Source organism: Calliphora vicina, chromosome 2 (genome assembly GCF_958450345.1).
Source record: "Calliphora vicina chromosome 2, idCalVici1.1, whole genome shotgun sequence".
NCBI lineage: Eukaryota > Metazoa > Arthropoda > Insecta > Diptera > Calliphoridae > Calliphora > Calliphora vicina.
Window position 1 is genome coordinate 19,954,308 of NC_088781.1, and position 27,985 is coordinate 19,982,292.

General features: G+C 31.8%; 1 protein-coding gene across 3 annotated transcripts in view; it reads right to left on the bottom strand.

Moving 5' to 3' along the window:
* qtc (quick-to-court) overlaps positions 1–27,985 on the bottom strand; it is a 64,930-nt gene that overhangs the window by 15,770 nt on the left and 21,175 nt on the right. For all 3 annotated transcript variants that reach the window (XM_065500548.1, XM_065500547.1, XM_065500549.1), the window contains exon 2: positions 27,063–27,973. In XM_065500548.1, coding sequence (XP_065356620.1) covers positions 27,063–27,950 — 888 coding nt within the window. In that variant the 5' untranslated portion in view covers positions 27,951–27,973. The remainder of the gene's footprint in view (positions 1–27,062; positions 27,974–27,985) is intronic.

The window sequence follows — 27,985 nt, forward strand, 5'->3', positions numbered from 1 at the left end:
TAAAATAGAACCTGAACTAGGACCTGAACTAGAACCTGAACTAGAACCTGAAATATAACCTGAACTAGAACCTGAAATAGAACCTGAACTAGGACCTGAACTAGAACATGAACTAGAACCTGAAATAGAACCTGAACTAGAACCTGAACTAGAACCTGAACTAGAACCTGAACTAGAACCTGAACTAGAACCTGAACTAGAACCTGAACTAGGACCTGAACTAGAACCTGGACTAGAACCTGAAATAGGACCTGAAATAGAACCTGAACTAGAACCTGAACTAGGACCTGAACTAGAACCTGGACTAGAACCTGAACTAGAACCTGAACTAGAACCTTACCTAGAACCTGAACTAGAAACTGAACTAGGACTTGAACGAGAACCTGAACTAGAACCTGAACCTGAACAAGAACTGAACTGAACTGAACTAGAACCTGAACTAGAACTAGAACTGTATAAGACATTCAAAATAATACTGTTACGAAATTGTACTTGAATTCAAATATAAGGATTTTAAGGGCTGATTTAAAAGTAGCATAATGCTTTCAAATAACAGTGCTGTAATAGCAAAATGTAACATATCTGTGGGCATTATTAAATAAAAGCTTTTAGTTGACCATTGATCGTAAGTTGGCAACGCTGTATTCGAACTCGAATATTCAGTTAAAGAACATTGTAGAAATAGAGCTTTCTAGATTGTTATGCAGTGTTATAAATAGTGGCAGAGTTTGCAGTCGTGAGTGAGTTTAGTGCCTTAAAGTGTGTTGTGTTTTTCAAGTAAATTCGTGTACATTATAAATTGTGTCTGTATTTCTGAGAATTTATAAACGTGTATAAAAAACATTGAGTGGCTATTTAATTCTGTGGTTGTTGTACATTTTGAATAAATAAAGAGTTGTTACAATTTTCAAACTACTAAACGGCTTTTATTTGCAATCAAAAGTATCCGGTTTATTTAAAGGAAATAAACCAGCGTTTTGAAAAGGTTAAAACGTAACAATACGATATTTTCAAAGAACATTTTATAATATCAATTTATTAAAACTAGCATATCCCGGTGCACTTCGCTACCCCAATTCTAGTAAAATTAAGAAATACAATGATATGAAAATAACACATGCAAAATATTGAGAATCTCTCAATTATAGTTTACTTGATATTCAAACAATAACTAATTTGGTATGGGATATACCTCTGATCCCACCCATTTTTATGTATTTTATGTAAAAAAATAACTCATATCAAGCTTCACTTTAACTTTCCTTTTTATGGGAAGGGTCATTCCTACTAATCCGATCACGTTTAGCTAAACTTTGTAAAAAGGATCAGGAATAAATTAGTTTTTAGCTAACCTCCGAAGAATGGTAATAAATTGATTGATACACATTTTAAATACTTTTAGATATTCGAAATTAATTATTTACTTTGTATGGGAATTGCAACGACCACTAATGAAATCCTGACCATTTTCATCCAATCTCTGTAAAATGGTAATAGATCTATGCGGACAAAGTTTGAAGAATCTTGTAATTATTACTTTGTATGGGAGGTGACTCACCTCCTTTACCGACCCTCCATTTTGGTTCACCAGACTTTCGAAATAAATATTTACTTTGTATGGGAGGTGCTACGCCCTCTAATCTAACTTCGCCTATATTCAGCTAACTCCGCACAGTAATAAGAAATTAATTCGTAAAAAGTTTTAACACTTTTATAATTGTAATAATTCTCCAGATATTCAAAATTAAATATAAATACATATATACTATTCCAATCCCGAAATTTCCAGCGAAACTATGCAAAATGATAAAAGAGCCATTTATATAAAGTTTGAATTATCTTGGAATTATAGCTCACAAAATATTTATATGACTCGCCACCTGTTCCGATCCGTCCCATTTTTGCTTAAACTTCATGCAGTGATAAGAAATTGATTCGTATAAAGTTTAAAGACCGTCACAATTATAGTTCTGCAGATATTATAAAATAACTATTTACTTACTATTTACATATTGAGAAAATAAAAAAAACCTTCAAAATATTTCTTTCAAGTGACTTTAAATTATTAATATCTTCTTCATCATTGTTTTCTATAACAACTCTCACTTAAAACAGAGCGAAATCAATACTGTTTAATTGTTTCTCTTATTTATTTACAACAACAAATTGGACAAACACGCATTGCTTTGTTTACTTTTTAGCTTAAGGTTCACATGTACACGTTTTTGCATATGTGTTAGTAACATCTTTAAACGTTTATAGCTTATATATTCTGCACTTCTGTGAATAAATCCCTTTAAAATGGTATATTTCTTTCCCAAATTGAATGTATAATGTGAGCGTAAAAGGGGTCTAAAGAAATCGTCTTGCCTGTTAATATTATGATAAAAAAGTACAAAATTTGGGGATATGTATTATAAAAGATCCTTGCTTAAAGGATATTGTTTAAATTTATTATCTTTTGACGTACGGAAAAGGGTTTTTTCTGATATACTTAGAAAATACCTTTGCAATGGCGTATAGAAGATCATAGTAATTTTATAAAATTTGTTTCACTAATAAATTTAATTTTTTTTTTTTAATTAAAAAAAATAGAATTTAAATAAAATGTTTGCATTTCGCTATAAAGTAGTATATACTGTCAAGTCTACTGTCTGCCTACTGTAGTATAGAACTGTCAACTCTGCTGTAGGATAGTCCTTTCTACTCTGATAAGGAGTTGTATTACCTATCTTCTATAAAACAGATTAGAGCTGATACAGTAGTACTTCATACTCTGCTGTGGAGTTATATTGCTTAATCTGCTATAAAGTAGTACTGGCTATTTCGCTATAGAGTAGTACTGCCTACAGCGCTATAAAGTTGTACTGCATAATTCGCTGTAGAGTAATATTACTGTTCGTTTATTCTGTTATAAAATTATCAAATTAATTCCATCAATATTATTTATTTATATATATATATATGTACATTCTTTTAACGTTTCCAGGCAACCATTTACCCCCCAAACCACTGTGCATTGACTTAATTGAAATAGCTACTAGTAAAATTAATATAATTTTAAAGAAAATACACAATATACTGATTATCTTTTGTGTTTTCTTTATGTTTTTACTTCTTCTTTTTTAAATTTTTTTGGTTTAAATAATGTAGTTAATTATATTTGTTTGTGGTATTTGAAAAATAAAAATAAAATAAAAAAAAAGAAATAATACAATATAAATCTGAAGGTATCTTGTAGCAGTAGTTACTTAAGCTAATAACTAAGTTTTTTTTTATATTTATACTTAAAAATAACAATAAACATGTAGCTGTATATGCTGTGGTTTAGTTTATTGCTGCTTAAGTACATTTTTTCTTCTACATTAATCAGTCAAACTAACTTCCCAATCGCTTGAATTGAATGCTTGAGTTGAAAGCAGTAGAAATAGTTACTCGCATGTTTGCATAGAGCGAAAAAACGCAAAAATGCAGAAAAACAGAAAATTTTTTTATAAATTATAACATTAATCGAATTGAAGAAAATCATTCGAGCATAATCAGCAACAAGCATTATGACGTGTTTGAAAAAAGAAGAAAAATATTGAGAAAAAAATTATGATAATTTTTCATAATAATTAAAACATGTACATACGCTATTATAATTTAAATGTACGAGTAATTTCTGTATTGGTTTTTAATTTCAAGTAATTAAATTACAATATAATTTTCATGATGGGGTCTTTAGCCCGTTTAAAGGTTAAGTTATTTATGGCTTTGTTGTCTTCTTCTATTGTCTTGCGCTGTTAGTTTTAAACCACAGTAATTTTAGTCGTTGAAAAATGTTTTGGTAACTATGAGAATTTGGTCAAGAAAATATGAAAACATAAATTAAGCAAGAAAAATTCAGCCAAGCGTTAATTTCAAAACATAAACCGCACAAACAATTTAGTGACAAGCTAAAACCAAAAGAAAGTTAATTGTGTTTGGGGTTTGCTTTATTGTCGCTAATTATTTGTTTATAAAATTATAGAAATTTTATTAAACATAATAATAGTTAATAATAAATTTCAACAGATTTGTTAAGAATGTTAACAGCATTTTTAAGGTTATATGAGGAATGACTTCTCTTAGAATTGTACATGTTTTATTAATAACTTTTCATCATTATATGTTTTCGATTATTAGAAAATCCATATCTCTGTGCGTGTAGATGCTAATATCACAGATAAGTCATTCAGCTTAGGTCTGCTCACGAATTTGTATTTCATTCCGTGAAGAGCAGATATGATTAATAACTTTATCGGTCACATAGTTCATTAAGGACCTAATGAATAAGAAGAAACCTAAAACAGTTTAATCAAAAGGTCAAGCAGATGAATTCAAAGCCAAACAGCAACAAACATTTCTGGCGGAAAGTGCTGGTTTATGTCTGAACTGTCTGTGTAGACTTTGATCGTCACCACGATAGAAAGAATCTACAGCATAATCATCTCTTGTTGAAATTCTGATCGTATAGATCTTATTAAAGTTCGATGGACGTATTTTGTCCCAAGATTATGCTGTCTACTTTTTGTATGATGGCGCCGCGACCAATATGATTATTTTTTAAAAGCCGCCTGACACTCTGAGTCTTAGAGCCGACTTAGCAGAGATGTATTTGATGTTAATATCAAGGTATGTCCAGTATTGTCTCCAAACTGGACGAAGGACTGGAACTCAACCTTGTAAGGAGTGAAGAGTTCATGAAGGATTTATACCAATATATTTCACATTCGGAAGCTATGGTTTCCTTCGGAAATTCCAGACATTTATGGCGGAAAGTGAGACTGACTATAAATTGCTCTAAAATCTATAAATAAAAAAGTTTCTTGAACACTAGGAAGGAAGAGATCTGTCTACTCAAAAAATAGTTTTTGTAGTGATCACAGCAGACTTTACTTAGAAAGTCTACATTGATAGTTTCATATAGCGGATAGTCAATGATAGAATCAATGGAAACGTCCTTCCTTAAGCCAATCAGTGTTAATAATTTAATGCAACGATCGTGTCCAAAAGAAACAGCTCTTTTTCAAAATCTAAGGAGTGGAAACCCAAAAATTTTTGTTAAAAAATTGTCCAACGATGCAACGTGGCTTCAAGGAAGCGCATATACACAACTTGATAAGAACCCTATGTCAACACTCTATTGTTTCTGCTTTGGAACTATCCAAAGCCTTTTATATGGTTGATTACTCTACGCTGATAAATAACTTCTCGAACTCCACTCCTCCTTTCCGCACTTCAGAGCCCAAAAATCCAAGTATCGCAAGATAAAAATAGGCGTGTAAGAAGGAGTAGTCAGCAATGCTCTTCAGTATTTAACTCGTCTCGCTTCCAAGTTATCAAGATCAACATTGTGGCTTTTGATCTATTGGTCCAAGGAAGTTGGGAAGGTTCTCGACATCTTGTTTGAATGCAGACGTATTGCTAAGGGGTAAAACAAAAAAATCCTAGGTGTAGCCTTCGAAAGTTTCCTACATATTTCCTCGCAAGCCACCTTCCAGAAGGGGAAGAACCTAAAGAGGATCCTGCAAGCTCTCGCTGGTACTTCTTAAGGTATGAGTTAAGAAATGATGGTAGGAACATACAATGCAATCGGTCGCTCTTCGACACCCAATGGCAGGTCTGGATATCAAGATTAACGGTGTCGCTCTTCAACTATTGGACTAAGGATTTTAGGAAGGTTCTTGACATAACGGTCGAAGTTAGACGTATCCCTACTGGATAAAACCCAAAATTTCTAGGCATAGTCGAGCTTCCTACATCTTTCCTCGCAAGCCACCTTCATCAACAAAAAGGAGAAGAACCGAAATAAGGTATTGAAAGCTCTCGCTGGTACTTCTTAGAGTATGAGTAAAGAAATGATTGTACAGACATGCAAAGCAATCGGTCGCAAAATTTTAACTCTTCGAAACCCAAAGGCGAGGTCTTCAAAAGGCCCTGAACATCTACATGAAAAGTCTAGGATGCTGACGGTCAAGCAACATAATGATTTGCTTACCAGACATTTCAGTGATGACATGTCACCAGCTTTGTCACCCAACCATCACATTCTATAGCAAGATCGCCTAACTTGACATATCCGGATGGATATCAGGCGCTATCGCGTAGTCACCTTCAGGGCATTGATAAACATCACGTGTCAACGCACTATTGCTGCTACTTTGGATATATCCAAAGCCTTTGCTCTACGCTGATCAACAACATCTCTAATTCTACTCTTTTCAAATGCAGACAAGCGTTTGTCGAGTTCAGAGCCCAAAAATGGGCATGACACAAGGAGTAATCACCAATTCTGTTCAATATTCATATTGCCACGCTTCTCAGTCTCTCAGGTTATCAAGATCAATGGTGTCGCTCTTCACCTATTAGTCTAAGGAAGATTCTGGACATATCGGTGAATATTCTGTTCAATATTCATCTTGCCACGCTTCTCAGTCTCTCAGGTTATCAAGATTAACGGTGTCGCTCTTCACCTATTAGGCTAAGTTAGGAAGATTCTCGACATATCGGTCGAAGAAAAACGTATTCCTACGGGTTAAATCAAAAATTCCTAGGCATAGTCTTTGAAAGGAGAAGAACCGAAATAAGGTTCTGAAAACTATTGCTGGTACTTCTTAGAGTATGAGTAAAGAAATTATGATAGGGATATACAAAGCTATTGGTCACTCTCTTTTCAACTCTTCGACACCCAATGGAGAGGTCTTCAAAAGGCTCATAATACCTACATGAGAAGTGTAGGATGTTGTCGGTCAAGCAACATAATGTTTTGCAACATTATGCTTTTTCACCCAACCATCAGATTCTAAATCAGGATCGCATTCCTCGACACATCCGGATGGACATTCGGCGCTATCGCATAGACACCTAAGACGTCATCCCATTGTCAACCGATTGTCATTAGCGATGCGCAACAACTATTAAATCAACTTAAGCCGTGACTTAAGATGTAACAGAGTGCACAAAACTTCGATCCAGTATAGTTAGAAGCAACTCAATAGGCAAGCTCAAACCATTCTTGCACAGTTCCTTCCTCAACATATCCGGATTTGCATGCCGCGCTATCATGTAGACAACTAAAACGTCATCCCATTGTCGACCGATTGTCATTAGCGAATGCGCATAAACCATTACATATAATGAAGCCATAAATAGCTTTAGTTGCAACAGAGTCCTGAATGAACCAACCTTCGATCCTGTATAGTGAGAGGCGACACCACCCATTCTTGCACAGTTGAGAACCTGTTGGTGCAGTTTATTTAACTGATACCGTGAAAGGTTAGTTGTCGGCACTTTAAACCTGTCTCCAAAGCCCTCATGATACTGTACACTTGTACAATTCTCCCATGATAATGTACACTTGTACAATTCTCCCATAGGTCGAGGCCCCATAGACCTTTGGATAAGATCGACGGATCAATCTCAGTTTATAAAGCTTTCCTTACAAACCTTCGATCCAGCATAGTGAGGCAAACACGACCTTTTCTTGTACAGTTGAGACCTTCTGGTGCAAATATTTAACTACTACCGTGATAGGTTAGTTGTCGGCACTTTGAACCTGTCTCCAAAGCTCTCACGATACAATTGTTACCATGTGGCAACTAATCTGAGCCCCACAGAGACAACAAATTCGTAATAGCAACCGAATTTGTTGCCAATCGAATGATTCTGCCTTAGTGACCGAATTTCACTGTTGGGGCTACACAATTTTAGAAGTGGTAACAAAAGTTTGGTTGCTTCAACCGAAATTCTTCTTTATTCAGCGATTATCTGTAGCTAGAACCGTAAAATTCTATGTGTGCAACCGAATCATTCGATTGGCAACAAATTCGGTTGCTATTACGAATCTGTTTTCTCTGTGCAGCCAATGATAATAACAGAAATAATTAATGATTTTACTATCTTTCAGGAAAGAACTTTCGAGAACTTTAAGCATGCCGCATCATGATGTGTTTTCAGTTGTATGCATAAAGAAACACAAGATAGTGTCATTTTACCGTGTGACATTCAGTTGGCATGAAAAGGTTAACAAATTTAATAGCTGTAGAAATAGGAAATTGTTTATACTTTAAAAAAATCTATTTCTAATAGCATAATTTTTCAATCCACCCACTGTTTACAGATACATAATTGCATTTTAAACCTATCATTAAATCCACTTCATTCTAAACGAATATTATCTTTAAATAATTTAATCTTTAGAATAATAATAATTACAACATTTAACGAATACGATGATTCCCATTCTAGGAACAACACTTAACATAAAACCATTCATAAATTTCTAAGTTTCTCCCATAATTAATGTCTAAAATAATATACTATGAGTTTTATGTTTAAATTATTTCTATTGCACGTTATTTATTCTTCTTAAAAATACTAAAAAAAAACTAAGTTTTTTATGCTGCCATTAAAGTTCATTCAATTAAACCTTGTTTGGTGGGGGGGCTTTGTACGGAAGTGCATAAATTTAATTAAAGGTAGGTAGGTAGGTGGTGGTGCGAATAGGTTTATTTTATGGTCTTGTACACATTTGATGTAACAATTACAAGATGAATTCATGAGGTGTCTACAATGTAGTTACATACATATATTTGAAACCTCCACCGTTTGTAGCTAAAGTAGGGTAACTAAAGTCTGGTTATTTCGTTGGTAACCAATCAAAAAATGTTGGTGACTCACTGACTTATTTAAAACATTCCCAAAATGTAACCGATTTTCTGAATAAACTACATAATAAAAACCTGCACAAGACAAGACAAGCTTTAAAAAAATGCTTTACTGAAATATTTGTTGTTGTAACGACACAAACCAGATTTTAAGCATTGCTATGCCAACTCAAACACATTGCCATGTTATTTCATTATAATGCAATCAAATTGTTGTGTTGCATCATGAAGAAGATTATCTGATGATCCTGCTTTTAAAGTTCGGTAGCATATGTTTAATTCACATGAATCGCATAATTTTCGTGATTTTCTCTAAGTAGTTGTTTTACCAAAGATTCGCCACTATTCTGTAAACCAAGTGGTTTCAAAAATGAGCGATTTTCTCACCACACGATTTTGTTTAATAATAGCAAGGCGAATTTATATACCAGGTGGTGTAGGTGGCGAATTCAGGCAAATACAAGCGAATTCATTATTTTTGTATATGTATATGGATTTTGACATTCGAAACAACTTTATCATTGTTTCGAATGTCATGAGGATTCGATTTTCAGAACATCAAAATATGTGAATTTGATTTAGAGATCTGAATTGGTTTACAGATCAGGGTGATTAATTTTAATGTGCTGATATGACCACGTTTTATTTTCGTATGAATAAATCTCTGTATTATATTTGTACAATATAGATTTCAAAAGAAGAAAAGCAACTAAAAACCTCTTAATCATCTTCAACGGTATGAACTGAATATTCTTGAATTCATCTTACAGAACATCTTCCCACGACAATAAGATCTTCGCTCTGGAAAGACTTATGCCTTAATCCGCCAAATAATGTCAATGGCATCAACCGCAAACTACAACTGAAGGATTTTCAAAAAAGTCTGTTCGATGTTGACAGTCTGTTGCGGCATCTGCCAAGGCTGTTGGTTCATCTTAATTTTTATCGTCTTTAGCGATAAGCGTTATCAAGCTAAATTATTCTATATGGGACGATCCCAACTCACACGAGGTTGTCAAGGTGGCAATGCATCCCAAAAAGTTATACTTTCGAAATTAGGTTGCTGAGACCAAGGCGTATTTATTTATAGGTAGTCTCAATTCTATAACAAAAACAACTCTACAAAAACAACATGAATTTTGTTTTGGTAAAAATACTTCCTATCTGTCAAGCAGCTAAATAACACCTAACTGCAAAAATCAAAATCGGGGCTTAAAATAAATAATGAATTGAAATAAAGAGTGACTAAAATGAAACTTATACACACTATTCCAGCCAAAACTTAAAAATATTTGAAGGTTCATCGTCACACTGCTTCCAAAGCCATTAACCAGTATAAAGAAGACATGAGCATTGAAAGAAAAGCTGTATCAGCAAGGAAAAAAAACATCACCGTTCGTAAGGCGAAATAAGTGGGACAACTCTTTAGAAGAGCACCGAACACTTCTATCAGAAAAGCAGCTCGTAAAGTTAAATGCTCTGATTCTTTTGGACGCAGAGCCAAAGCTAATGATGGGTTGATGTCGTATAAAGTTCAGAAAGTTCCAGATCGCAATGCGGTAAAGAACTTAGAAGCAAAAGAACGAGCGAAAAAAATTTAGTTCAAATTTTATAAAGAAACAAAAACGTATTCAAATTAACAAACAAATGTAAACAAACTTTGACAGATAGAAGTGGGAAAACATATCGAGCAAAAAATAGGTGCAATTTACATTAAGACTTTTCAGACGTCTGTTTTTTCGAATTCCCTTTTAAGAATCTTCCAAAAAATCATGAACATTTACACGGTGATTTTTTACATGAAATTATGTTTGTCTTGTTTTTGACATTTAATTGTTGATTCTCTTTAGTTGTTTATTTGTAATATATTTTTTAAACGAAAACATCTTATTTGATTATGGAAAATAAATTGGACAATTTTTTAAATTGTTTTTTAAAAGTAAATTCAAAATATGTGATGGAATAATTGAAGAAATGTTTGATTTAACTTTAAAAAAAATTCTCTTTTAATATAAATGATGTTTTCACTTCAACAAACGAAAAATTATAAAACATAATTAGAAGAATACGAATGAGTGTAAAGAGGAATGTCAAAAATAAACCGAAATCATGTTTGTTTTCTTACCCCCCATACTTCTCTACCCTGCGCACCGTCAATCATCGACAAACATGAAAACAGACGTCTGGGCAAACATGAAAAAAATGATCATGTAAATTGCGTGATAGTCTACTGGCTTAATGAATTCGCCTTGGCTGAGGCCATTTCTGTCAACATCGATCACTACAGATCAATGATAACTAATTTCATTTGGCCCTAATTGAACGATATGGATGTGGACAACATGTGGATTCATTAGAATGGCGCTAAGTGCTATATGGATGGAAATTATGCAGGAATGGTTTGCGAATCACTGTCACGGTGCTGACGTCAATTCGCCACTATAAAAAGTCTAGCAGGGTCAAAGACTATACTTTTTCCAGATGGGCTTTCTGAAGTCGCAGCTGTTATCCAATAACACTCCAAAGTCTACAGGAATCAAATCAAATTATAAATTAAATCATGAAGTATGAATGGAAATAATCATGATAATTTTGATCTTCGCGATAAACGTGTCGGTTGTACATTGCAGCTGACAGGATGTAAATCTTGAAAATTTATATGAACAGAATGGTCAAATTTCAAAGTATCAGTTGTTTTTGGTTTATTGGCCTCAGAGAAAAAAGTCCAGGGTCGTGAAATCATAAGAACGAGTCAGCCAATTGACATTCCCAAATCGAGAAAATAAGCGACCGGGACCGCATAATTGAAAATAGGTTTCATCACTAAAGATTCGCTGATTTCGTTTAGTTTTTCAAAATAGCTAATTTCATGCGTCGAAAGCGTTCCATGGTTAAAATATATCAAGTTTGTACTAAATAAATCTCACAAGGATGACAGCTAATTCTTGACATTTCAGTCAATTTACTTTATAACTTAAAATTTGCACATCTTTTATTTATGAAGAATAATTAAGTTAACCTTTTTTATTTGAGATCGTTGATGAGGTACTGTAGGGTATTCGAATGTAACACGTATGCCAGTATGTATGGATGTGTAATTCGTTCAGTACCCAACAGTTAAGCAAGTAGTGAATGTATCCCTTATAGGCAGTAGGTAATTGTCACTAATGTCTGATCACTTGGATGACTCCAATTTATATATTTTGGGTCATTTGACACGTTTGTTAATTGGTTACTTTATACATCCCAGGTAATCTAGCGTGAAGTCAATTGTTATTTCAGTGTCCCTAAGTAATTTAGAGTGTAGTTACTTTAAAAGTTTATTTTGTTATGTATTTTAAAAAGTAGTTATTTTATCCACCAGAAGTATCTATTGGAGAATAGTCGGAGGAAGTTTTGTTTATAAGTTATCAGTTATTGGACTGTCGATGATATGCCTTTTTAATTGACTATTTTAGGTAAATTTGCACCCGTACATGTTAAAGCAACTTGTTATATAGCTGACCAAGTAACTAGTTAGGTAGCTAGCAAGCTAACTGACTCTATAAGTTGACTACTATGGACCAGCTATCAGGCAGTCTCATTGTAATCCAAACTTTGGACATGCACGCGTTAAAATAACTAGTCACGCAGCTAGTTATTTAACTCGTTGTCACCCTAAATTATAGGTAAAATCACTAGTTCGGGACAGTCTCCTAGAATTGCTAGTTTTTATTTTTATAGCCTTCACCTTCGTGAGAAGGGTATATATAAGTTTGTCATTCCGTTTGTAATTTCCACAATATAATTTTCCGACCCTATATAGTATATATATTCTGGATCCTTATAGATAGCGGAGTCGATTAAGCTATGTCCGTCTGTCTGTATGTCCGGCTGTCTGTTGAAATCAACTTTCCGAAGCCACCAAATAACTTACATACATAATTCATACATCAATATCTCCGGAATTCTTCCGGCTCTGTTGGTATCTAAAATCGAGAAAATTGGTCCAACAATGGCAGAGATATAAGGAAAAAACCAGGACAACATCGATTTTTGACCTATATCTGGAATACTAAGTCATTAATATAGACAATATGGATATCTAATGATCGATATTTCAAAGACGTATATAAGACCATAGTAAGTTCGACCTACAATAGGTCAAAATCGGAAAAAATATTTTTTAACCCGATTTTTTTTTCACCAAAAGTTTTTTTTTCGCTAAATATTAAAATTTAAAAACAAAAAATTTTTAAAAACAATTCGAATAATTTTTTTTTTCAAAAAATGAAAAAAACAACTGGAAAAAAATATATTTTGTTTACCTAAAAATAATTAAAATTTTTATTTTAAAGTATAATTCGGTGAAGGGTATATAAGATTCGGCACAGCCGAATATTGCTCTCTTACATGTTTTGTTTGTATTTTAAGAATACTTGTTAACATTAACATGCACAAGATTCTGAAAGGGAAAGCACTCGTCCACACACAAACATATTAAAATATGTAAGCTTGAAAGTATGTTTGTACAAGTATTAGAATTTCAATATTTTCATGGTTGTAAGCCTAAAACCAAAGTAAATATTTGGTCTCTTTTAAAAGATACTCGTACGTATATAAAAAACAAATGTGTATCAAGGTTAAAACCAAAATTTAAGAACAAGATATTTAAACACTTTTAAATTTAAAAAAAATGTAATGCTACAGATACCAAAATATAACTATTTTAGAAGGCAATTCAAGTTTTCTGTAAATTTAAATTAACATGAATAAATAACTTTCTTTATAGTTAATTGAGGCAGCATTAAAAAAAATCAATAAACCATTAGTTTGGTGACACTAATTACAGAACTAGAGAATAAAACAAACAGTTTTTTTTACATTTTTCTTTCTTTGTTTTGTTTAAAATATTTTAGTTATTTTTTGTATAATAATAGAAAATGTTTGTTAACATCGCTTACTAACAGTTTATTTTGGACATGAGCCAGAAAACTGCCAAGACTTTTTGTAGTCACAAAAATATGTATAGATTTCAAATCAAACGGAAATTATTTTTACAACAAAAAAAAAAACAAAAAATAATCACTAAAAGCACGGAATCTAGTTTCAAGGAAATCATGAAATATACCCAAATGTTGGCACCCACTCAGTCAAATTTTCATAGCTTATAAAAATAAAATAATAAATATTTTCTTTTTCTTTAAATTACAGAAATTTGTTTATGACCATTTAAACTTATATAAAATTCGGTCAATTCGTATATAATTGTCTTACCTATTTTAAACAAACATATGTACATAATATACAAGTGTCACACTTTACAAATTAAGCTGTTATTATAAGACGTTTATTGTTTCAATATAGGGTTTGCTAAACATTTTTAGCGGAAGACTACATGATAAATAAAGCTATCAGCGCAAAAGTGGTGTAACTTTTTAGGGGTAGGGGTAACTTACACCACTTTTGCTATATAACTTTGTTATATTACACAGTGCAACAAGAAAAAAAATAACCATAAACGACACCACTATGTGATAAAAGACAAAAGTATTGCCCAAAGTCATGCACTTATTTTAATGGGCCCCCAAATATTTGGGGCCTCGTTGTCATTTTTGCAAAAAAGTGATAATTTTCTCAGTCTCATATCTTGCAAACAGTTCGGAATTTTGATTTACTCTCTGAAGCAAAGTTGTTTTTAGCTTTTTTCCCCAATTCAGGTCCATAGGTAGCAAACCGTTCAAAATTCAAGGAAACAATCAAATACTAAAATGTACCTAAGATCTCAATAAACAACTTTCTAGAACATATGAACTTCCTAGGAATGATTCTTAACACCGTTTAGGTAGGTCAATATAAGTGAGTAAGAAAAAACTAAAGAAATTAAATGTTTTGGGCCATAAACTATTAAATTATTATAAACTAAAACATACTCTTAGGCAGCTTAAAAAAAATATTTCTCTATTTGTTTCGATTTTTTTTAAAGATTTTTGCGATTTTTCAAATTCTCAGTAAATCGACATAATAAGTTGGCATAATATTCGCCATTGATTGTGTTACACTTTTGAAGGTAGTCGTCAATGTGTATTAAATTGGATGACAAGCCCACCAAGGCCCTATTTGGTGTAGAGTCACCATGAAAAACCCACTGTTTTGACTGCTGTTTGATCTCCAGTGTATTGTGTTGAATCCACATTTAGCGCAGGGTAACGAAACGGCACAAAAACTCGTCCATATTGCGATTGAACAATGCCATACACTCCTGCGAAGTTGTCACTCGATGGCGTTTGTGTTCGATTGTGAGCAAACGCAGCACCCATCTTTCGAGAAACTTTCTCATAACCAAGAGCAAAATTTAAACTACAGAGCCATGTGAGATGCCTATGACTTCCACAAACTCTCGACCTCGTGAATTTTTTCAATTGTTTCGAGTGTAGAGACCTCATCTGAGCATCCAGAACGTTTGGCATCTCCCGGAAAGTTGATTTCACCATACAGACGGACAAGGCTATATCGATTCCTCTATCTAATTAAAAATGTTGAAATTAAATAAATGAAAGGACAAACTTATGGAGCCTGAATAACCGTCTTTCTCCTTTATAAGAAACAGCATATTCACCACTAGACTAATGTCGGGTAAAACAAGTAGCTTTTTGGGCTTTTAAACACCTAATTTATGGAATATCAGACCCAATTTGGCATCCAATCTACTCATTCATCAATGAATCTGAATGGGATCAGTTTTGAATGGACCCAAGTGTGCTGCCCATAGCAACTAACCTAAAATAACGTGCGAGAGATGGTTTGTTCGGTTCAGAAGCGGTGTTTTTCATACGGAAGACAAAGATGACCAAGAATTGGAGGCATTACTCCATGAAGATTGTTTACAAACTCAACAAGAATTTGCAAAATCACTGGGAGCTACTCAAGCAGCAATTTAAAAACGTTTGTGAGCAGCAGGAATAATCCAAAAGCCATAGGAATTGAAGCTGAGAGACCTTGATAGACGATTTTGTATGTCCGAAATTAGGTTTGAATGCATTTTTAACCGAATCATTACTTGCAATGAAAAATGGATCCAATACGAAAACCCGAAGGGTAAGAGAACTTACGTGATGCCCGACCAACCAGCCGAATCAACACCAAAGAAAATATCCATGGGGGCAATGTAATGCTCTGTATTTGGTGGGAGCAAAAAGCTCCTATCTATTATGAGCTGCTGAAAGCTTACCAGACCATCACAGGGAACCTTTACCGAATGCAACTGTTTCGTTTGAAGCGAGCATTTCCCGAAAAACGCAGAGAATATGCGGCCAGGCATGAAACCGTAATATTCCATCATGACAACACTCGGCCACATGTTGCAATACCTGTTAAAAATTATTTAAAATGAAGTGGTTTTCCCTCACCCGCCTTATAGTCCAGACCTTTCCCCTTCCAACTACTATTTGTTTCGATCGATGCAGAACCCTCTCTCAGGGATACGCTTCACTTTGGAATAGAGTATCCGAAATTTACTTGTTTCGTTTTTGGCCTCAAAGATCAGCAGTTCTTTTTTCTCGGAATTCATATGTTGCCAGAACGATGGTAAAAGATTATAGCTAACAATGGCCAATACTTTGAATAAACTTGTTTCATAATAATGTTTCAAAATAAATATACAATAAATCATATTCGATGATAAATGTTGATTTTTTTCCAAAACTTAAGAGAAGTTGTAGATTTACAAAATAGTTTGATACATAACTAGAGTTTTTCTTTTCCAGCACTTTTTCATTTCCCGGGAAATCGCGATTAATGTTGAAATTTCCCGAGAATTTCCGCCTAGAACAAATTATTACATTTTTTTAGAAAGTAGACTTCGTTATAAAGCTAAAAATATCTTTGGTTTTATAATGTTATTGGATACAAATAAAAAAATCCAATAAATATTTAAATAAAGAGATAAATTGACTCGATTTCTAATTTTGGGTATATACGGAATTCTATTTGTATCGGAATGGCTTCAATTTCTATTAGTTTTGGTTCCAATTAATTCTGTTAATTCGCAAAAAATAAATATTTTATTTTTGTTTAATTTTGAATTGGCAATGTTTTGCTTATTAAATCAAAATTTAAGTAAAGATGTTAATTAAAATATGAAAAAATATTAAACAAAATTAAATTTTTTGTGCATTTATTTTGAAGTTTTAAGCATATTTTAGAGAAAGTCAAGTTCAAAAAACATCACATAAAATTAAGAAAAATAATTCACTGGAATTCTCACACAATATCCCGGGAATTCGGGATTGAATTTAAGACGTTAATAAGAAGACGAAAAAACTAATTAAATAAATAAAACAATTTTCAAATTCCTTCACAATTTTTAATCTGAAAACCCTAAATTCTCACACACACACCCAGATAATAATTTATGTAAGTGTTAGTACCAGTAGTATAAACACAATTACATTCACATGCCAATAGAAGATGTTGAATCGTACTTAACCCCACCAACAAACAAACAAAAAACCAACAAAAAAACATTAATAATTGTAAAAGTACTTAAAGAAACCAAAAACAAAAACTTGGTCAATAACAAATAAACACATTATTATTGTTGGTTTTAAGTTTTATTTTTTTTTTCATAAGGAATCACAAAAGGTTAATAACCTTATGGAAAAGGTTAAAACATTTAAGATAATTGTTATAATATATGTTTTTAATACAATATTGTATTTTCAATTACCATATAATTTAAATGAAATCCTTGGAAAATTTTATAAACATGACCGAGAGAAGAAATTAAAATTTATAGAGAACTTTTAGGGGAATGGGAGGAATTTAAATGAAAAAGGAAATAAATGTATATAAATGCTATCGTTGAAACTTTTTAAATTAGTTTAATTATTTAATAAAATCTATTATTCGTTTTCGTTATTTTATTTTATTTCAGTTTTTTTTTTATTTCTATTACACTTTATTTAATTTATTTTGTGTTTGTTTAACTTTTGTTTTTAACACTTTAACTTATAAAAATCAACTGACTCGAATGCACCTTAAAACATTTTTCACAAACACAAACTTTGAGTCTCTGGTTCGCGTTCGTTTTTTGTTGGCTGCTAGTTGTTTGGTTTTTTTTTTTTGTTAAATATTATTATTATTGTTGTAATAGTTAGTTAGTTATATGTACTATAGTGTTGTTAGTGTTGTTTTTATGTTTGTGCTTGGAAAAACTAAATCTGTCAATATTATTTGTTGTATATTAGACACTAACAACCAATACGTATACGTTATGTATGGGGCCTCTATTTTAAAAGAGAGTGAGTCAATATAATGAGAATCAGCAGCAACAACAAACATGTGAACACAATTTGCAGAAAATGAAAATGCAACGTTATGAGAAAAGAAACACAATTTATTACTGTTATTTTGTTGTTGTTGCGTTTTCTTCATTTCTTTTGCACGATTTCTGCTGTTTTGGGGGTTGGTGTTGTTGGTGTACACAAACAAAAGTGTGTGTGTGTATGTGTAGGCACGAAAGTGTATTTAACTGTATTTTGCATTCATCCACCTTTGGGGGTGGTAGTCCAATTTTGAGATGCCATATTTTATTGGAATATAAGCTTTACATGGTAAAGAAATGCAAATCGCAGAAAATACATTTTTTTAAATAAAAGGTTAGGAAAAATTTATAGTTTTTATTTTTCAAATATTTTTATAAAAAAAATCAATGGCGAGCAGTGTTGTCAGATTAAAGGATTTTCCCACTAATCACACTTTGGGGATACGGGTATTTGATATGGATGTAAACTGAGTTTTGGAGACTTTAGGGGAATTTAAAAAAAAAATTACGTACGTAAGTAACAAATCTTTGTACTAAATTTTGAAATTAAATTTTAGAGATGGAATTTCATCTCAATTCGATCCTGGAATGGTTCATGTCTCATTACATCACACATTTATTTCATTTCTATTTATACTTTTAGTATATTTCTGAAAGAACATTCTAAAGATTTGTTATATATTTTTTCAAAAAATTTGAAAATCATTAAATAAGTAACGTAGTATATTATTAAAAAGTTGAAATTTATTACATTCTTAAACAAATTCATTCCGAATGCTCTTACTACTTTACTTTTCTATAGAAAAGTTATCGATAACTTTACTTTTCTATAGAAAACTTATCGATAACTTTACTTTTCTATAGAAAACTTATCGATAACTTTACTTTTCTATAGAAAACTTATCGATAACTTTACTTTTCTATAGAAAACTTATCGATAACTTTACTTTTCTATAGAAAACTTATCGATAACTTTACTTTTCTATAGAAAAGTTATCGATAACTTTACTTTTCTATAGAAAAGTTATCGATAACTTTACTTTTCTATAGAAAAGATATCGATAACTTTACTTTTCTATAGAAAAGTTATCGATAACTTTACTTTTCTATAGAAAAGTTATCGATAACTTTACTTTTCTATAGAAAAGTTATCGATAACTTTACTTTTCTATAGAAAAGTTATCGATAACTTTACTTTTCTATAGAAAAGTTATCGATAACTTTACTTTTCTATAGAAAAGTTATCGATAACTTTACTTTTCTATAGAAAAGTTATCGATAACTTTACTTTTCTATAGAAAAGTTATCGATAACTTTACTTTTCTATAGAAAAGTTATCGATAACTTTACTTTTCTATAGAAAAGTTATCGATAACTTTACTTTTCTATAGAAAAGTTATCGATAACTTTACTTTTATATAGAAAAGTTATCGATAACTTTACTTTTCTATAGAAAAGTTATCGATAACTTTACTTTTCTATAGAAAAGTTATCGATAACTTTACTTTTCTATAGAAAAGTTATCGATAACTTTACTTTTCTATAGAAAAGTTATCGATAACTTTACTTTTCTATAGAAAAGTTATCGATAACTTTACTTTTCTATAGAAAAGTTATCGATAACTTTACTTTACTTTTCTATAGAAAAGTTATCGATAACTTTACTTTACTTTTCTATAGAAAAGTTATCGATAACTTTACTTTACTTTTCTATATAAAAGTTATCGATAACTTTACTTTACTTTTCTATATAAAAGTTATCGATAACTTTACTTTTCTATAGAAAAGTTATCGATAACTTTACTTTTCTATAGAAAAGTTATCGATAACTTTACATTTCTATAGAAAAGTTATCGATAACTTTACTTTACTTTTCTATAGAAAAGTTATCGATAACTTTACTTTACTTTTCTATAGAAAAGTTATCGATAACTTTACTTTACTTTTCTATAGAAAAGTTATCGATAACTTTACTTTACTTTTCTATAGAAAAGTTATCGATAACTTTACTTTACTTTTCTATAGAAAAGTTATCGATAACTTTACTTTACTTTTCTATAGAAAAGTTATCGATAACTTTACTTTTCTATAGAAAAGTTATCGATAACTTTACTTTACTTTTCTATAGAAAAGTTATCGATAACTTTACTTTACTTTTCTATAGAAAAGTTATCGATAACTTTACTTTACTTTTCTATAGAAAAGTTATCGATAACTTTACTTTACTTTTCTATAGAAAAGTTATCGATAACTTTACTTTACTTTTCTATAGAAAAGTTATCGATAACTTTACTTTACTTTTCTATAGAAAAGTTATCGATAACTTTACTTTACTTTTCTATAGAAAAGTTATCGATAACTTTACTTTACTTTTCTATAGAAAAGTTATCGATAACTTTACTTTACTTTTCTATAGAAAAGTTATCGATAACTTTACTTTACTTTTCTATAGAAAAGTTATCGATAACTTTACTTTACTTTTCTATAGAAAAGTTATCGATAACTTTACTTTACTTTTCTATAGAAAAGTTATCGATAACTTTACTTTACTTTTCTATAGAAAAGTTATCGATAACTTTACTTTACTTTTCTATATAAAAGTTATCGATAACTTTACTTTTCTATAGAAAAGTTATCGATAACTTTATTTTTCTATAGAAAAGCTATCGATAACTTTACTTTACTTTTCTATAGAAAAGTTATCGATAACTTTACTTTACTTTTCTATAGAAAATTGATCGATAACTTTACTTTACTTTTCTATAGAAAAGTTATCGATAACTTTACTTTACTTTTCTATAGAAAAGTTATCGATAACTTTACTTTACTTTTCTATAGAAAAGTTATCGATAACTTTACTTTACTTTTCTATAGAAAACTTATCGATAACTTTACTTTACTTTTCTATAGAAAACTTATCGATAACTTTGCTTTACTTTTCTATAGAAAACTTATCGATAACTTTACTTTTCTATAGTTATAAGTTATAGGTAACTTTACTTTTCTATAGAAAACTAATGCAAAATAAGTCAAACAACTCTTTCGAAGAGCACCGAACACTTCTATCAGAAAAGCAGCTCGTAACGTTCAGTGCTGTGATTCTTTTGTGCGCAGAGCCAAAGCTAATTCTGGTTTGAAGTCATATAAAGTTCAGAAAGTTACAGATCGCAATGCGGTAAAAAACTTAGCACCAAAAGAACGAACGAAAAAATTTAGATCAAATTTTTAAAAAAAAAAAAAAATACAACTGTTGTGTGATTGATGGTGAAACTTATGTACTAGCAGACTTTTCACAAACTCTGGGTCAAGATTTTTATGTGGCTGATGGATCAGGTAATGTTCAAGAACAATACCGGACAAAATAACATATAAAATTCCCCAAAAATTTCTTGTGTGGCAAGCCATTTTAAGTTGTGGCAAAAGAAGCGAATCATTTGTGACATCAGGCACGATAAACTCAGAAATATATATTAAGGAGTGTCTACAAAAACGACTCTTACCTATTTTAAAAAAGCACAGAGTGCCTTCACATTTCCAGCCCGATTTGGCATCATGCCACTATAGAAAATAAGCTCCTGAATGGTATTCCAACAATAATGTCAATTTAGTACCAAGGGAGTCAAACCCACCCAACTGTCAAGAACTTTGGCCTGTGGAAAGGTATTGGGCTCTAGTAAATACAGAATTAAAAGAAATGTATGTCAGGACATGTCCGATTTTAAGCGTAAGTGGATCACCTCGTCCAAAAAGGTAACAGAAGCAAATATAATATCTTTAATGGCAGGATTAATATATATTATTTGAATAAATTTAAATTTACGTAATTTTTTAAATTTTTAAATTGAAAGGTTTAAGTTTTAATTAACTTATTACAAGTATAAGTTTTTTTTTGGCTCACTCTTTACTCCATAATTTTTATATTTTGCAAACAGCCCACTGTCCCACAATTCTATTCCCATACTGTGTGCTCTCAATTCCTTCCACCACTTTATTGCGATTCCATTTTGTACCTTGACTGAATTAATACTAAAGATTTTTTAATCTGGCAATAGTGGGTTTTAACTACTTATTATCCTACACAAGAATTGCATTTGCTAAATTGGAACGTTTGAAATGAAACAGTTCTGTTTTTAAGGTTTTTTTCTATGCAGTGTAAAAAAACAGAACTAGGACTGACTATTTTGTCTTAAATTTATGTAGAGTTATTGTACTTTTATGTAACTTCATTGAAGTTATTTAACTTGTATGATAAATAAAAGTTTATTACGCCATTTAGAAAATGGGACAAAAATGTCGTTAAGAATGGAAGAGAAAAGTAAGAAAAAATTATTTAAAATTGAGGTAACATAGAAATTAAAGTTGGCTTAAAAGGAATATTTTTTTTGAAACATACATATCAACTAGGCTTGTCAATTGTACGAGTTTTATTTTAATTGTATACAAATTAATATCTTTTTTATTATTCAAGTGATCGATTAATTTTTAAAATATCCAAATTCGACAGTTTTGTTTGATGACCCATTAAACCAGATATTGGCCTCACAGAATATCCATTTAATAAAAACAATTTTATTATTTGCACGTATAATTGAACGTTACATACTGAACAAATGACAGCCAATTTGACAGATGTTTCTTCAACAATATGGCCGCTATCAACTGTCAAAGTTCAGAATTCCCTATTGTCATAATAAACTTCCTTTCAAATTTTTAAAACATATAAAGAAAGTATTGAGAAACCTCAAACTTTCTATTTTCTTTAAAACTCCCTCAGAAATCGGTTTGACTTTAAGGAAAACTTTCATAATGCGCTTGCATTTTGCAAAAGTTTAAAGGACATTTAAGGCGAATTGAAATTCTTGCCACAAAACTTATGTGTGTGTTTAAATAGATTTCTGAAAACAACTTGCAACATTTTAATAAAAGCAGCAAAATACATGGTCGTGTGTACATACTTTTGTTGTTATTTTTTTTAGTTTTTTGTTTGTTTTTATGTAAATTTGTAGTTCTTTTTTTAGCATTTACGTGTTGTTTATGTGAATTGTTGATTTTTTTGTTACCACCACCAGCACCACCCTTGAGGAAACCCAAAAAGATTTTGGCAAAGGGTATGTTTGGGGTAATAGGAACAATAGAAACAACAAGAAAATCATTGTACAACACAAATATTAAATTCAAACATACATACATCCATACATACATACATATGTTTATATGTATTTATGGAAGGAAGTGTATTGTGTTATTGCGGCACTCGCAGCGCCGAACTGATGTTGGTTGGTTTAACATACATTTCCACTTCGAAATTCTAAATATTACGTACGATATGTGTAAAAACGACTACGACATTTAATCCTTATCCTGTATTCATGGGACAAAATTGTCCAAATAGTTTTTAATGCATATTTTCACACCCAAACAATAAAATTTTTTGAAAATCCTGAAGAATTATTTATTTGAATTTGATATTGGGATAATAAACAAATAAAATATAATAATACATGCTGTAAAGGTGAAACTTCTTGAAAGCATTAGAAGTATTTTTTTATATCATATTGGAATTTTTTGAAATAATGAAATAGGAAGAAATTGAAGCAATCTGATTTGGAAGAAGAAACTCTAAATGATACATCGGGAGAAAATGAAGAAGATATCGTTTCTAAAGTTGGATCTATTTTAAATTCATTTATGATGTACGTCAAGTTCAAGCGAAGAAGACTGCCAGATGATATCCTAGATGCTATTTCTAGATCAAAACTTCATTTATTGGCTAGTGTATATCGTTCGCATGTTCAAGTTTTGGAGTCTTTATAGGAAATAAATCAAATCAACAATGAGTTTGCGAAGTTTTTAAAATATAGCGCTAATGATGCAATTTGATCAGAAGTCTGAAGAGAAATGAGTTAGCAAAAGGGATTTTTGGGAACAGTGGGCTAACGAATCTTTTCAATTCTGGTAAATGTGTCACAGTCGATAAAAAATTAATTAAATTTCGAGGACGTCGTCCATTCAAACAGTGCATACCATAAAAACTAGAAAATTATGACACTTTTAGGCATTTTGTAAGTATATATCGGTAAAGACAGAAATAGATCAGAGAAGTCGTGTCCACTAGAGTCTTAAAAAGCCTGACATCATTCCATTTTACAATGAGACAAAATCCGCAGTTGATAATTCGTCTTATAAGTAATTTTTCTAAAGATATACATACATATCCGAACTAGAATTTATTTGAAAGAATTTGTGCTAATCTTTCAAATAAAGGGTGCTTTTTAATCCCGATAGAACTTACGAAATTGTTAACTGTCATACTGCGCTCACTTTTTGACATTTATGATCAGTATATTCCGGCAAACTATCATGAATAGATTGACGCTTGAACAACGCTACCAAATTATCCAAATTTCCTATGAAAATCAGTCATTGATTCTCGTAACGATCAATGAAGATCGTTACATCACCATGATCACTGAATTTTTGTTTGAAGGTATGGATGACATTGATCCAGGCAAGATGTGGTTTCAATAGGATGGCGCTACATGATATACAAATCGAATTTGATTTCAATTGACCTCCACGTCGTGCGATTTGACACCTCTCGATTATTTCCTATAGCGCCACCTGAAGTCTCTGGTTTATGTTGATAAACCAGCAACAAGTAAGATAACATTGTTCATGTTAATCGTGACATACGGCCAGCAATGCTCGAAAAAGTGACCCAAATTGGACTTCCAGAATGCGCTTTCATTGTCTTGACACAGCGTGTACAGCATCACCATTTGAACACTGCTTAAAATATTGAACCTATACGAGAAAGCCTAGTCTCACAACTTCAACAAGGAGACGTTCGACAGAACTTGGGCTATCTGTTGCTGCAGAGAATTTTGAGTACATTAGACTTGTTCCCATATAAAGTTCAACTTGTGCAAGAATTGAAGAGTATAGACCACTAGTAACGGCTTGACTATGCATTTGTTTTCGTGAAAAAGCTGAGGAAAATCCAAACTTTATTCACTGTTTTGTAATGAGCGATGAAGCCCATTTCCTATTAAACCTTTCACTTCATAATACTAATTTTTGAACAATTATTGAATACAGTACCAATAAAACTGTCTACTTTCAAAGACAATAAAAAACAAGTAAGAAAGTATGGTCGGTCAAGCCCGACCATAATACCCTACACTAAGTAAAAGAGCAAAAACATTTTTCTTTTAAAATTTAAATAATTTATATATTTAAGTGATTTTCGGAAGTGGGCCTTATATGGGGGCTATGACCAATTATGAACTGATCACAATGAAATTAGGTCGTGTGATTTATGTCTCTATGAAAGTTTACTATGTTGAATTTTGTGAGTATACCAACATTTTTAAGCGATTTGTGCACGTTAAAGTGATTTTCGGAAGCGGGTCTATATGGGAGCTATGACTAATTATGGACCGATCGTAACAAAATTTGGTGACATAAATTTTGTATATATAAAACTTATTTGGAGCGCAATTTGTGGAGATACATTTATTTATAAATTAAACATTTATGACCGATAAAGTCCAATTTCGGAAGGACATTTGTATGAGGGCTAGGTGAAATAATGGACCGATTTCAGCCAGTTTCAATAGGCTTGGTCCTTGGAAAAATAACATGTACCAAATTTGATCGAAATATCTTCAAAATTGCGACCTGTACTCTGCGCACAAGGTTTACATGGACAGCCAGCCAGCCAGCCGACCAGACGGACAGACGGACTTCAAGGTGGGTGTTAGACCAACATTTTTGGGCGTTACAAACATCTGCACAAACGCATAATACCCTCCCCACTATGGTGGTGTAGGGTATAATAAATGCTGTAAACAAACTTGTTTCAATCTAAACACATTAATAAGAGACACGTTTATGATCTAATTAAAATGGAACCCATTATTTTTTTGTTATTTAGTTATTAAAAATTTTTGTGTTGGGACAACGGTGTCTCCGAGGTCGGCAAAGGGTTAAATAGCTATGTCAACAAGCAAAACTCCAGGATTTGAGCTACGGAGAATCCAAGAGCAGTTCATAAGGGACAATAAATTTAAAAAAAAAAAAATTTTAATTTTTTTTAATATTTAGCGAAAAAAACTTTAGGTGAAAAAAAAAATCGGGTTAAAAAATATTTTATTCCGATTTTGACCCATTGTAGGTCCAACTTATATACGTCGTTGCAAAGGCCTTTGAAATATCTATTAGATAGCCATATTGTCTATATTAATGACTTATTAATCCAGATATAGGTCAAAAATCGAGGTTGTTCCTTATATCTCAGCCATTTGTGGATCGATTTTCACGATTTTAAATAGCAACCGGCTCAATATTCCGGAGATATTGATGTATGAATCGTGTATTTAAGTTATTTGGGGGCTTCGCAAAGTTGATTTCAACAGACAGACATACAGACGGACATGGCTTAATCGACTCCGCTATCTATAAGGATCCAGAATATATATACTTTATAGGGTCGGAAAATTATATTGTGGAATTACATACGGAAAAACAAACTTATATATACCCTTCTCACGAAGGTGAAGGGTATAACAAGTCCCTAAATAATTCAAATTTAAAATGTATTTCTTACAATGCAAATCCTCTATCTATTGGTTTATTTATTTAAAATAAATAGATAGAACTTTCAATAATGCAAAAACTTAAAAATAATTTATTTTTAGAATTTAGTAGCGGCCTTAAAAATATATTGTAGAAGAACTAATTTAATTTCCTTATCAATTAGCAAAACAAACAGTTGTTTTGCTCTTCTGAAAACTTGAGTTTTATAAAATAGTCCTTTGATATGATTTTTTTCCTATTGGGCAAAATGTCACTAATGTCATCTGCATTTTATTTTTGTACAACAGTTTAAGGGTTAAAAACAAAGCGAGCAAACGACTGAGTGAGGAGTAAGTGTTTAAAGGAGTGTGTGAGTAGTAGTAGAATTGGCCACATAAAACGTTGGAATATTTTTTAAGAAAATCAATATTATTATTAAAGTTTATATAACTTTAGCAATTCTACAATAGTTAACACAATTAAAAACTTACCATTTTGCTTAAATCTTTAACATTTTCCACAGCTAATGAAGTTGATGTTTGTTTGTCAACTCCTGGTGCTGGTGCTGTTGATGTTGTTGTCGTTGTTGTTGCCTTAAGACCATCACCTTGATCTTTAGTTTTGGCCACATCATGTAGAGATAAGGATTTTATATTCGTTGCCACACATATTTTATCTTTTGAGGAATCCGTTTTGTTATTGTTACAACTGCTAGAGCTGTTATGGTTGTTATTAGTGGAAACTTTGTAATTTCTACGCAACGACAGTGACCGTTTTATTAATGTGGGTTCCGCCACATTAGCGTCCGTTTGTGAGATTAATGCCAGCTTTCGTCTAGCACTGAATTGTAGTCCACCGGTCACAGTAGCCGTAGTTGTTGTTTCGTGGGTGTTTTTGCTGCTGCTACTGCTGCATTTCTCCTCATTCACAGTGGCTGCATTCGTTGTAGTTGTTGTTGGTGTTTCATTTATGGTTGGTTCCATGATGAGTGGTAAATTTGATTTTATACCACGCAAGCGCACTGAAGAGGAACGTTTGAAATTGTTGCCGTTGCCGTAGCTGTGGTTGTTTATATATTTCTGATTCGACCAAAGTGTTGCCAAAGGATATGGTATTTTCGTTGCTATAGCGGATCTCTGTAGTGCATATGTCCTGGGCGATGAGGTTGGTAGTGGTAGTTGGGAGGAATAATGTATGGATAGTTTGGTGTCAGCTGGTGCAGTTGTTTTATTGTTATCTGTTGTATTGTTAATTGGGTTAAAGACGTCTGTTTTCACTCTGTCATTACAGGTGTTGTTGTTTGTTTCTATCTGGAGGTTTTTTAGCACAGTTCGATGATCTATACGTGGATATGTAGACGTTGCCAACGATGACATCATTTTAAAATACTGTTATTTTGTAACTAAAGTGAAAG